The sequence below is a fragment of the Melozone crissalis genome, unplaced genomic scaffold (genome assembly GCF_028551555.1).
Source record: "Melozone crissalis strain CALT ecotype California unplaced genomic scaffold, PUWL_Pcris_2 ptg000056l_1, whole genome shotgun sequence".
NCBI classification, from domain to species: domain Eukaryota; kingdom Metazoa; phylum Chordata; class Aves; order Passeriformes; family Passerellidae; genus Melozone; species Melozone crissalis.
The window spans coordinates 3,660,083-3,672,788 of NW_026535834.1; the positions used below are offsets into that span (position 1 = coordinate 3,660,083).

The 12,706-nt window shown below is 51.5% G+C and overlaps 1 protein-coding gene across 2 annotated transcripts; it reads left to right on the forward strand.

The window, feature by feature from the left end:
* Window positions 1-2,740: 2,740 nt before the first annotated feature.
* Window positions 2,741-6,346, forward strand: ZBTB25 (zinc finger and BTB domain containing 25). Of its 2 annotated transcripts, none has more exons than XM_054286842.1 (3): window positions 2,741-2,790; window positions 3,435-3,613; window positions 4,761-6,346. In XM_054286842.1, exons 2-3 carry the CDS (start codon window positions 3,441-3,443, stop codon window positions 5,893-5,895), a joined length of 1,308 nt encoding a protein of 435 aa, XP_054142817.1. In that variant the 5' UTR covers window positions 2,741-2,790; window positions 3,435-3,440; the 3' UTR covers window positions 5,896-6,346. The 2 variants fall into 2 exon arrangements, with proteins under 2 accessions (XP_054142817.1, XP_054142816.1); XM_054286841.1 differs by lacking the exon at window positions 2,741-2,790 and adding an exon at window positions 3,017-3,357.
* Window positions 6,347-12,706: the final 6,360 nt, after the last annotated feature.

The following is a 12,706-nucleotide window of genomic DNA, read 5'->3' on the forward strand; positions in this document are numbered from 1 at the left end:
CTTTCCTCCAGGTCTTACCACTTGACTTTTCCACCCTCAAAGTGACATTTGTCCTTCAGCACAAGCATTGTAAGTGCTTAATCCGCAAAGCTCCATCATTCAGTTTCTGGAGATACCATTGTTTTTATGTTGCTGCAACTGAGATCCCTCTAAGTATCTGACAAGCCAAAGGGGCAAACTTAATCATAGCAAAACTAAGAGATTTTATTACAATTTGAAATGGCAAAAGTAACAAAAAAGGCAACAAAATAAAATGCCACAATGTTAAAATGTACCAGCATCCTGAAGGTTTTCCTGAGGAATCCCTCCTCTGTGTAAGCAAACAGGACAAACCCAACTCACACAATCCTAGTTTCCAAGTGCCCTTCCTCCTGGGTCTGTCTGGGGATTTTCTAACCGCTACAGAATAAAATCAGAGCTTTCAAAATATGCCTTTCAGAATGTGTCTAAAAAATCCCCGTTTCCCCTCTCATTCTGCTTCAGCCTTGCCTCAGGGATCTGTAGCAGTCCAAGGGAAAAAAACCTCTGGCACAGGAGGTGGAGGGACCCCCACATTACAGCTGCTTTGTAGGTTTTCCTGTTTTATAGGAAGTTAAGTAAACGGCCTCCACAAACCAATAGAGTCATGGTTTTCAAATCACACTGAAAAGTTGCTTTTCTTATGGTTCAAGAGTCTTTTTCTGCCCACTCTCTACACACCCCAGGGCAGCACAAGCCAAGAGCACCCATGAGGGGCTTGTGCAGCCTCTTGCTCTGTCCCATGTGTGTCACCCCACAGCTCCTGCCACCTCCGGTGAGGTGGGGCCCAAGGCAGTCCCCCTTCCTCACCACCCCGTTCTCTTACTGCCTTCCCACCACACTTACATTTACAATTTACTTTTTTAATTATTATTTTCTGACCACAGAGGAGGGAGTAGAAACACACATGGAGAGAGCTGTGATTATGTGCTGATGTCTTTCTGACCCACCAGCATAGGCTGTGTCACTTTCTACTAGCTGTGAGTGATATCATTGTCTGTGTTTTACAGCAAAACACCAAATTCAATCCTCACCACCGCTTTCATCAGTTTGGCTCTGGTTTCTCTGAAGCTCTTCAAAGTCCTCTTTGGACCAGAGTCAACCTAAATAACATGTAAATAATTAATCATTTAAATAAATAACATGCCATCTGCAAATAGCAACTCGCTCCATACACAGGTTAATAAATATGTTAAATAACCCAAAACAGAGTACAAAACCTTGAGCCACCTACTGCCAACCTCTTTTGGGGAGGAAAAGTGGGTACTAATATTTATAGGAGCAGCAGGATTATAGCTCCATAATATCTCAATACTGCTGCTGTGCAAACACAGGAGGGAAAGATGGTCCCTGAGTCCTGTGAGTTTTATATTAAAAAAAAATAAATAAGGCAATGGAATAGACAAAGCTGTGCTGGTCAGTGGGATAAGCAGCAAACACATGGATGAAAATTCTTTGGAACCTATGGTCTGTCATCTCTCAGCCCAACTTCATCACCCACCCAGGCTCAGGCTGCCTGGAAACAGCCCCATAAGCTGATGCATTCTGGTGGCCAGGGGCATTATTTGCCTTTAATATTCAAGAATTGCATTTATGGGGATGCAAAAGGAAAATGGACTACAAACTATCAAATGCTGAGAGGAAACCAAGAGGGATGATCCGAGGCACTGAGTATCTTCTGCAGAGGCCCTGAGTCAGCAGAGATGCTATGGAGGAGGTGGGTGTGATAGATCTTAGAAACTGCACCAAAATCATGACAAAGGTGCACAAATAGTGATTTTCACTGCCTTTTCCAGCTGGAAAAACAACGTGTGAGCATCAAATTAACCCGGTGGCAGCAGGACACTGTATGGACTGGACGTTTGAACAGGTTCAGAACGCAATTTGGTAACACTCATCGGAAAGACACCTCGGAGTGGTACTGAGTGCCGGAGCGGAGGATGGGGAGCGCAGGGGTCGCGATGGCGCTCCGGGAGAAGCCCATCCCTGCCCATCCCTGTCCATCCCTGCCCGGGAGGGGCTGCTGGTGGCCGGGCAATCGCGGTCAAGGGTGGGAGTGCCGCCTGTGCCTCCTCCTCTGCCTGGCACCGGACCCGGCACAGCTGCTCTCGTCTAAAATAACCCCTGGTTGAACATCAGGGAGCGACCGGAGGAGGAGGAGGAGGAGGAGGCCTGACAGGGAAACGCTGCGTCCTCGGGACTCGCGGTGCTTAAAGCAGCGCAGAGGCCGCAGACATTGGCGAGGAAGCCAGATCGTATCTTCTCATCCATTCCCGGCCACACCGGGGAAGCGCTTTTACTTTTTTTTTTTTTTTTCCCCCTGTAAAAAACAAAACAAAAACCCCAAAACCAAACAAAACACCAACCCAAACCATCAAACACCCCCCAACAAGCACGCACTTTCTGCCGAGAGCGGAGGCGCTCAAGGCGATCAAGAAGCCGAGCTCCCCGCCCAGGCTGGTGCCTTTGGCAGCCCACGGGAAAACACGCACCCTCCCAAAAATCCCCCACGGGGCTGCACCCGCTCCTTCCCTCCCTCGCTCCGGAGCTGCGGGCGAGCAGAGCAGCGCGGGCAGTGCCGCCCGCAGCCGCGCAGGGGCCGCGCAGGGGCCGCGCAGGGGCCGCGCTCGCGTTTCCCGGGAGAATCCCATCCCTGCCCATCCCTGCCCGGCCCGGCGGGGCCCGGCCCGCCCGGCAGGAAGCGCGGGGGGGCAGCGCCCACCCCATCCGCCGGGCGGGCAGCGGGGGCGGGCGGTGGCGGCGCTTCCGCGGGTAAGCGGCTGCGCGGGCGCGGGGGAGCGGCGGGGCCGGGAGGGAAGGAGGGCGCTGGGCCCGCGCCACGGGCGCGCTGCGCTCGCCGCTCCCGATGCGCGCCGTGTTTCTCTCTCTAACCCCCCCCCCCACCCCTCAATAATTTTCTGCGGAAACAATAGCAAATATCGGCGTTTATTTGCGCAGGGGCCGCTGGCGGGGCGGGGCGGGGCGAGGGCGGCTCGGCCCGCACAATGGGGGCTTTGTTGGGCGCACAGGGCTCCTCTGTGCCGCGGCCGCCGCGCTCAGCCCCGCTCCCCCGCGCCTCCGCCGCGGCTCCGGGGCGGCAGAAAGCGCCGTCAGCTCGCGGGGAAAACGCCAGCCAGGGTTAAAGTTAGTGCTGACACCCCGCAGAGCGTGGGTAATCAGCGGGAGAAGCGTCTCTGAGTGTGGCTGGCAGATGGGAAAGTCCCCGAGAGGTCTTGAGCACCCGCGGTGGTATCGGAAGGAGAAACTGTTAAATTGGGGTGCAGGGAGTATCTGGAGGAGGGAAGAGGCTCCATGCCAGGCGTCCATCTCGTTTCGGTGGTGAGAAGTCAACATTTGAGCCTTTGGGAGCTCTCCGATTTCTTAATGAGATGAACATCTTGTTCCCTTGCTCCCAGCACACCATGGATACCACCGGCCACAGCGTCCTCCTCCTCCAGCAGCTGAACATGCAGCGGGAGTTTGGCTTTCTGTGTGACTGCACAGTTGCCATTGGAGATGTTTACTTCAAAGCCCACAGAGCGGTGCTCGCTGCTTTTTCAAACTATTTTAAGATGATATTTATTCATCAGACGAGGTAAGAACACACAGCTCTCCTCCTATCCTTTTACCGTCCTCAGCATTCTGCTTTTTCTTCTTTCTAAAGGTATGAAAGTATAAAAGAGTATAAATGGGGACGTTAGGTGGCCTGAGATTATTTTCCTAACCCAGCACAGGCCTTGGCTCTCTAAACAATCCCAGACCAGAAAGCACTGCCCTTTAAAACCACTTTCTTAGTCAGCATATGGCAACATCAGACCCTGCATTTTGGAGATGAGGCATTTGTGTGACCAGATAAATAAAGCATATAAGTACCACCGTGTTCCTGCAGTGAGAGCCTTGCAGATTTGGAACCCAGGGATATCCTGGTACCTCCTGCCCGTGTGAAATATGTCCAGTACTTAGCCTTAGGTTGTAGTCAAGCTTGCTGGGTGAGACTGTCATTTCTGGCAGGATCCACAGGCTTGAAACAATCAAGAAGCTGTGGCCTTATCACAGTTCTGTGCTTCAGACTCCTGGAGATAAGGGCTGAGACTGAGATCATCAATTCATTTCAAGCTGTTGTTCACATGCTTCACCTGGCCAGGTCAGGAGTGGTTCTGCAGGTATACCAAGAGCAGTGCCAAGGTCTGGCCTCTGACCTGGGGCTGGCTGTTTGTGATGGATTAAATGTTCTTCATTCCCCTTCCTTTCTGAGGGTCGTGGCCTCCAGCACCTCTGCAAGATAATCTTTAGGATCAGCTGCATCGCCCCTTGGAAGTGAGATGAGTTAACTGCCCTTCCCTGAGGATGTTGTTTGCTGACACTTAAGTGCAATACTCATAAAGATTAGACAGTACTGGCAGCTGAACTCGTTACTCAGATGGATGGAGTGGCACACACTGGTGATGCACAGCGTGCATGGCATCGCTGCGGTGCCGTGTGGCTGCAGCTGGCTCTGCATGGGAGGGACGGGGTGCCCAGGGCTGGTCACCAGCACCAGCCTCAGCTGCAGTTGTGCACGTGGCCTTCGGAATCACAGGGATAAACGCAGACTCAGGCACTTGGCTTTGCAAACAAAGCTTCTGCACTTCTGCAGGGCTTGGCAGGGAGTGCTGCTTGTAAAAGCGCTCTCACAGCAAATGGGCAGGTAATGGATCGGGATTTGGATCCCTGTATGTACTTAATCATCTGTTTTGTTTCAGTGAGTGCATAAAAATTCAGCCTACAGACATCCAGCCTGACATATTTAGTTACTTGTTACATATCATGTACACTGGGAAAGGGCCAAAGCAGACTGTCAGCCAGAGCCGGCTGGAGGAGGGCATCCGCTTTCTGCACGCAGACCACCTGTCCCACATCGCCATCGAGATGAACCAGGCCTTCTCCCCGGAGCCCGTCCAGTCCTCCAACCTGTATGGGATCCAGATCTCCACGGCGCACAAGCTGGCCAAGGAGCGCCTGGGAGCGAAGGAGAGCCTGCCCAAGGCGGGCAGGTCTGCGGCGCAGGGCGATCCCCCCCAGCTGCAGCTGTCCCTGGCCATCGGCCTGGACGAGAGCCCCCTGGACCAGCAGCCCGCCCGCGCCCCGGCCCAGCCCGCGGCTCTGGCCAAGCCGCCCGAGGAGCGCCCGAAGCTCTCGGTTTCCATAAAGCAGGAGCGGTGCGACTCGGAGCCCGTGGTGTCCCAGAGCTGCACCCCTCCTTCCCCGGGCGTGGCCAGCCCCATCCTGGCCAAGGGCGGCCTCAAGGCGCACCTGTGCCACTACTGCGGGGAGCGCTTCGACTCGCGCGACGGGCTGCGGCAGCACCTGCACACCCACGTCTCGGGCTCGCTGCCCTTCGGCGTGCCGGCCTCCATCCTGGAGAGCGGCGACCTGGGCGAGGTGCAGCCCCTGGCCGAGGACAGGGAGCCCGGGGACGGCCATCGCCTCGGCGCCTTCCTCCTGAAGGAGGACGAGCATCAGCTGGAGCATCCGAGCTGCAGCGAGCTGGAGCCTCTGCAGATCGGGCAGCTCTCCCTCATCTCCAAGGACCACGAGCCGGTGGAGTTGAACTGTAACTTTTCTTTCTCGAGAAAGAGAAAGGTCAGCTGCACCGTGTGCGGCCGCGCGTTTTTCCGGAAGAGCCAGCTGCTGGAGCACATGTACACGCACCGAGGGAAGCAGCACAAGTACGGCCGCTGCCAGCGGCTGGAGAGCCCCAGCACCCCCAGGTTTCACCCCTACTGTGACAGTGAGAGTGTGGGGAAGAGCTCCAGCTTGTCCCAGGAGCACTTGGATGAATGCATCCTGGAGTCAGATCTCATCCAAGAAAGCGTCGATACGATCCTGGTAGAGTAATTCTCCCCCTTCAGATCTGAAACTGGATGTTTTGGCATTCTCCACCTAGGGAGTGGCTGCTCTGTGCAGCTGATTTTCTTGAGCCACCATTCCCCTCACTGCTGAGATAACTGTGAAGGACTGTGTACTTTGACTTGTGTACTTGCTTTTTTTACTTCTCTAACTTTTAAACTCGAGTTAATTCCCATCTAAGTCCTTGGAAGCCTCCGTGTAACTCAGTTATGCTTTTCCTGAATGTGAACTTATTCCTACTCTGCTTTACTGGAGTAAAGGCTGTATTGCTGGGTGTGAGGTTTAAACATTGTCTAGTACTCTGTGTGGTGCCTAGGACTGTTTGTATCCCATAGAATTGCTCTTCTGAAACCAGATGGATGGAAGTGTAGAGGGAAATATTTACTGTGTTTCCCAAACAGTTTGTTTTTAATGAAAATAAATATCTCAAGGAGATGAATCCTGAAGTTCATGTTGTTCATGTAACTGCAGTTAATAAATCTCTGCATAAATATTTGCAGGAGCCATAAGGCTGCTCTTTTCAAGGGAATTGGCAGTGTTGATGTAGGGGTGGCAACCTTCATTTTGACAAGCCCTGGAGTCCTCATCTGTCTTCTAAATTTACTTTTAAACTCTAGGGATTTGCATGTGTTTTTCCTCCTTCCTACTCCTCCCTCATTCACCACTACTGCATAAGCAAGGACAGATTTTGATGCTCCTCTAGGACCGTGTTTCATTTTTGGACTGTCTTCTCTGCAGGGAGGAAGGAAAGCTGCAAAGGAGTGTTCTTCCTTGAGAGGAGACATACCCTGGCTTAAATCTTTACAGGATTAAATGCCACACACGTATTTTCTGAGGGAAAATGATTTCTGACTATAAACAGCTTGGAGTAAACACATTTTTAAATATTACAATCTGTATATTTGCTCAGAGCAAATACAGAGCGTGTTATTTTTTTCTCTGTTTGCAGAGCCAGTGTTAGATGGTAACATGCAAGTTTTTTTGCCTTTCATATAATCACAGAATGGTTTGGGCTGGAAGGGACATTAAAAATTACTTAGTTGCAGCCCCCCTACCATAGGCAGGGACACCATCCATTAGATTGCTCAAAGCCCCGTCCAGCTTTTCATTTATCATTACTTGTTATCTGAAGGGTAATATCCAATAAAATTATACACATGCCTCTTGAATTCAGAGTTTGTCCCTTTCTAGTTTTCATCCCAGGCTGCAGCCCACCCCTCGGAGATGCTGTTACTCAGAAGGCCCCAGGGGACACACCAAGTTCTTAGAGAGCAGAGGTCTCTCCTGCAGCTCAGAGCAAAAGCCTCGTGAGCTGCTCCCGTAATCTCCTTACCCAGATTTTGAGAAGCCGGAGGCTTCCTGCCAGTCCTGGTGGAGCCTTTGGAAAGGGGGAGCCTGAGCAATGGTGTGAGAACAGTTTGCTGTCAGAATGCCTGCTCCAAAGCTCTTTGTAGTCGGGGCTCTTGAGCTGTCTTTGGTATTGTCCTGGAGCAAGAGCTGCAATTAAATCACTGCTGAATTAAAAGACCATCTGAGGTCTTTGTAAGGGCGATTGTTGCTTCTGGGCAGGGAACTGCTCACTCCAGGGGCAGGATTGGCCACTGAGAGCTGCCAAATTGTGTTTCCAGACAAAGGGGCAAAACACCCAGTCCCCGAGCCTGCCGAGAAGATGTTGCAAAATGCAGGCTGTGGTTTGGAGTGTGCTTCCCTGCAAGCCCCAGTGCTCCTTCTGCTGCTTGTACCCATTGGAGCTGCTCTGGTGTGAACACATTTGAACCCTGCTTAAAAAGCCCTTCTTTGGAGCAAGCAAACAAACAGAACCCAGCCGACACCCAGGCCTGTGAATGCTGCATCTGAGCACGGAGCCATTCACACAGCGCATTTCCTAGAAGGGAAATGCTTCTGCTTCTCTCCCAGCCTAATAGCATCAGCTAAATCACATCCAGCACAGGCTGCTCATAACTGGGCAAATGCCCTCCGGCTTCCACTGACCTCTATTTCTACATGATGAGTAAAAAAAAGGGGAAAAAAAGAGGTATTTTATGGTCATTCCTTATTTGTATGTGACACTTTACTGAGTGGGCTGGCTTCTCTGGGTGCTGCTTGCTTCCCTCGGCTTCCTGCATTTAATTTAAGAACACAGAGAAGCTTTTGCTGGGGTGGCTGGCGCTGTAGAAATGAGCTGTAGAGGGACTGAATATCAGCTATTCAGTCAGTAGGTGAGCACCTCGGATTGTCAAATAGGTGCCTAACTTGCCTGAAGTAATTGGTATTGAAAGCCAAAGGGCTCTGGATGTCTCTGCAGAGGTAACAGGGTGGTGGCAATAGAGATCAGTGCTGGGGACAGCAGCAGGGACAGCAAGCAGCAGTGCCCGAGGCATCTCTGGGACACGCTGCTCCTCCTCAGGTGCGTGGGCTGGACGGTTTTGTTCTGTTCTTGCCCATTAAAAAGGGAGCTTTTATAAAAGCTCTGATCTCGGGTGAAAGAGCCAAATGTCACTGAGCTGTGTGTGCTGTAGGAGGGACTCCATGGCACTGACTGCAAAGACACCAGCAGAGCTGAAATGAGACATAAACCAGGGCTGTGCTCCTGTGTATCCTTGAAGATACAGCTGTAGAGGATTGTTTTCTGTTATCCTCACACCCCCTTTTAAAGGTGTGCTTTGGTTAACCTTTGTGGGACTGAACATCTGTGACATCAAACGTCTGCCAAAGGCCTTTTTTTTTTTTGCATCATTTGCAATACAACAAATGCATTTTCAGCAGTTTCCTACTGCAAGTGTTAAAGCACTGTTATAATTAAAGCAGCAGGAAAAGCTGGAGACAGAAATCATCAGCTCCAAGTTATGTTAACATAAAAACATAATTCTCTCCAAGTCTTATGAATAGAAAATAATTTTACAGGGCAGTTACATTTGCTAAGCAAGGGCAGCAGCTGCTCCTGGATAAATCATGAGAAGTTTTATTACTGTATGTGGAAGACACTTGAATTACTGAGTGCTTAACCTTTATGCCGGTGCATGCTTGGAAATCTGCCCAACTTGCACAGCTGGGTTTGACAAATACTCATGTCTTGTTGTGGTTTGATTTTTTTTTTAATAAAAACATAAAAAATTTTTGTCACAGTCTGCAGAATAATTATACTAGTGATTCCTTCCAGATATCTGTGATTGGTTAACAGATGCACATGGGCTCAGGCAAAGAAAGCCCTGGGGTGGGAATACTTCAAGGATGAAAGTCCCAAAGGTCCAGGGGATCCTTGGAGATTTGCCATGTGCTCTGGAGAAGTCCCATCATTAGAAGTACTGAGCTGATGAACCACAGTCATTGAGGTGCCTTCTCTTTGGGCTCTGCAGCTCCTATTTTATGTAAAGATGGGAAGACTGGGGCTCAGATCCCCCCTGCCAAAGCCCCTGAGCATAACCAGGCTTTGCAGCCAGCTCAAGTGAACCTCTGCAATGCCACAAAGTGCATTCAAGGCTGTCATCATGTATCTGGGTGCTGGCCCCAAAATGCTGACTGTACCTTGGCTGGCTCAACCACCAGAGCACGAGAAACAATTTCAAGATAGGTAATTTGAAATATTTTGAGTGCTCTGATGCTGCTGGATCCAACAGGGTCTGTGATTCTCAGGCTTCTTAAGATGCATTAAAATGTGTGGACAAAAGTGTATTTATCTCCCCTTGCAGTGTGGGGTCTGGAGAATGTTGCTTTTTTGCTCACTGAGAAGATTGAACAGGGAAATGAAATTTCCTGTTGGGATGTAAACCTGAAGCAGTGAGCATTACAGTTAAAAATAAGGCCATGAAATGCTGCTATCATGACATTTCATTTCTTCAGTGTAATGCTGATACTGAATAGTTTTCTGGTATTTTGGAGGCAGAAAGTATTTATCCTGTGTAAGTGAAGCCTTCAGAACTGCAGTGAAAAGTGACCTCAGCATATGCAATTCAGCATCATTGAAGGGGACCATGGGCTATCAGTGGCCAAACTTCATGGCTTATGGAAAGCCTCCCACAGCAATCAGCCAACAGGTAATGCCATACCTCTGCCATGATTAATGGCAGATTCCCTGTTTAATAAAACTTAGACTCTTCCCTTCTTGTCCAGGATTGCCAAAACGACTGCAACAGAGTGGGCTTCCCAGCAGTCCAGCACTAAGAAAATATATTCTGAGGAATAAGAAATCATGAGGGAAAAGGTAATGAGGATGGATATGTCCTAAATTACATGCTGGTTAAATATTTGCAACCAGAGCTGTGCCAGGACTGAGCTCCCTGAGATGCAATCGCGGCATCTACGGGATTTGCATGTTTCATTAAGAAAAAGTAATGACACAACTTCAAAAGCAACCTAGGAGAGGAAATGTTCTCCACCAGCTATTCTAAACCAGAGGCTGCACCCTCAGAACAAAGGCAGGGCAGAGCTCTCAGCCTTCTCTGGGTTTCACAGGGTGGAGGTGGCGCTGGGAAGCTTTGGGGGTTCCAGCTTTGGGGGTGCCTCGGGGGTACCTGCCGGGATGCACAGGGCAGTGCAGCAACGTTCAGTCCGTGTGAATCCTCCTGTCACTGGCACAAACGCTGTAGGGAAACGCTGTCTAAAGCCCTCTGTCCCTCCTGGCAATCCCCGGGATTTGCAACCCATTGGTTTTAGGACATAAAGCCACCTATAGGCGCCAGGGCAGGGCAACCAGGGCAGCGAGCCATGGAGGGTGATGGACGCAGGAGAAGAACGTCGTGGCAGGCAGGCAGTGGTGTCAGGCACCCAGACAGGATCCAGCGGTGGGCGTGAGCCTCGCCGAGCCCCAGCCCAAGCAGCGGCAGCGGCGGCCGATGCTCCGCGTCACTTGTGCCCGCAGCCATCCCTCCGGGAGGGCCCCGCTCCCGCAGCGCCGCCGGAGCCAGCAGGGCGGGCGGCCCGGCCCGTCATTAGGGCCGAGCATCCCCCCCCGGGCTGTTTGCCCCATTCGCTTACTCATCGCCTAATGGCCGGGCTGCGGGCGCGCCTTCCTGCCGTGCCTGTTGCTCTGGCCGCAGCCCGCTCCTTGCCCCACGCACGGCTGGGAGCTTCGAACCTCCCAGCGCCTCGGCCTCCCCGCCTTGCTCCAGCTGGGAAATGGAATGCAAATTGGGTTTCAGGCTGTCTGGGCTGCGCCTTGGTGCGGCGCAGTCTGCGAGCTTTGGCAGGCGGGGAGCGGCGGGGGCCGCCGGCGGCAGCGGGACCGGAGCCGCTCCCCCTTCCCGGGGATGCTCGGCAGGAGCCGCTCCCCCTGCTCTTCCCGGGGATGCTCCCCAGGAGCCGCAGCTCCCCCTGCCCTTCCCGGGGATGCTCCCCAGGGGCCGCAGCTCCCCCTGCCCTTCCCGGGGATGCTCCCCAGGGGCCGCAGCTCCCCCTGCCCTTCCCGGGGATGCTCCCCAGGAGCCGCAGCTCCCCCTGCCCTTCCCGGGGATGCTCCCCAGGAGCCGCTCCCCCTTCCCGGGGATGCTCCCCAGGAGCCGCAGCTCCCCCTGCCCTTCCCGCCCAGCTGCCATCTCAGCAGGTCCCGTCACGCCGAGCTGTCACCGCGCCGAGCCCTGACACGCCGCGGCCTCGAGTCTTCATTAAAATGGCAAATGGTGAGAGCAAACGGGACACGAGTGACGGGCGCTGGGGCGCAGGGATGACGTCCATCCCTCTCCAGATGGCAATCTCTCAGTGACAAAGCGGTGCTCGCTGTGTCCGTGCACCGGTAAGGAGCTGGCATGGGAAAGGCACCTCCCGAAAGGGACCCTGCTCGATAGGGGGGTGTCACCTCTTCCAGATCAAAGAGCTTTGGAAGGCAGATCAATGCGAGGTCTAACTTGAGGACTGACAGGGTGAATGCCAGCTCGAGCTGCAGATGATACTTTCATCTGAACAATCTGAATTGCAAAACATGTTTTCTTACTGTCTCCCTCCCTTTTGTATCCAGCCTGTTTGTCAGTTTTTATATAATGAAACCTACTTTAAAATGCTGGGTTTGGGTATTTTTGCTGAAATCCACTTTTTGGCTAAGTGGACTTTAACCCCACAGCAGAAAAATCCCATCATTTGGCACAGAACTGCACTCTTCACAATCCTCTGCAAAAAGAAAACCATGTGAAAGCTTTGCCTCCTAAAAAACTTTAACCTATATTGTATAAGAAATAACATCCTCTGATTAGGTGTTTTTTAAAGTCATATTTAATGTTAAAATTTTGTCCGTTTGCAAATGAAAAGTATTTCATTATTTTAGTACTACCCAACAAGAGCTGACAAGAACCATTTGTCTGGGAAATAAAACTGCAGAGGTAAAATCATATTAAAGCAATTATTTAAATCAATCTGTTTCCTTGGAGCAGCTCATTTTGAGTTACTCATGTTGAAAGGTTCTATCTATAACACAGGAAATATTAAGGCTTCACTGCCTGTACATGTGGGTCTGACTTCCATCCATCCATCCATCCATCGATCCATCCATCCATCCATCCATCCATCCATCCATCCATCCATCCCAAGTGCAAACCAGGATTCCCGTGTATTTTGTGAATTTACTCAATTTCTTACATACATTTGTGAAAAAAAAACCAAAACCAAACAACCCAAACTCCACAAAAACAACAACAAAACCCCCCACAACTGCATCTTCACTTTTATACATGTTGCATATGAGAATGTCCACGATTTAGGCAGGGATTGCACCTTGGATTCAAACACCAGGCTCCTGGCTGCTGTAGAGTCAGTCCTTTGAAGCCCATGGAGCTGCCACGACCTTCAGCAGCTGGAGATCTGCCCCTGTGCA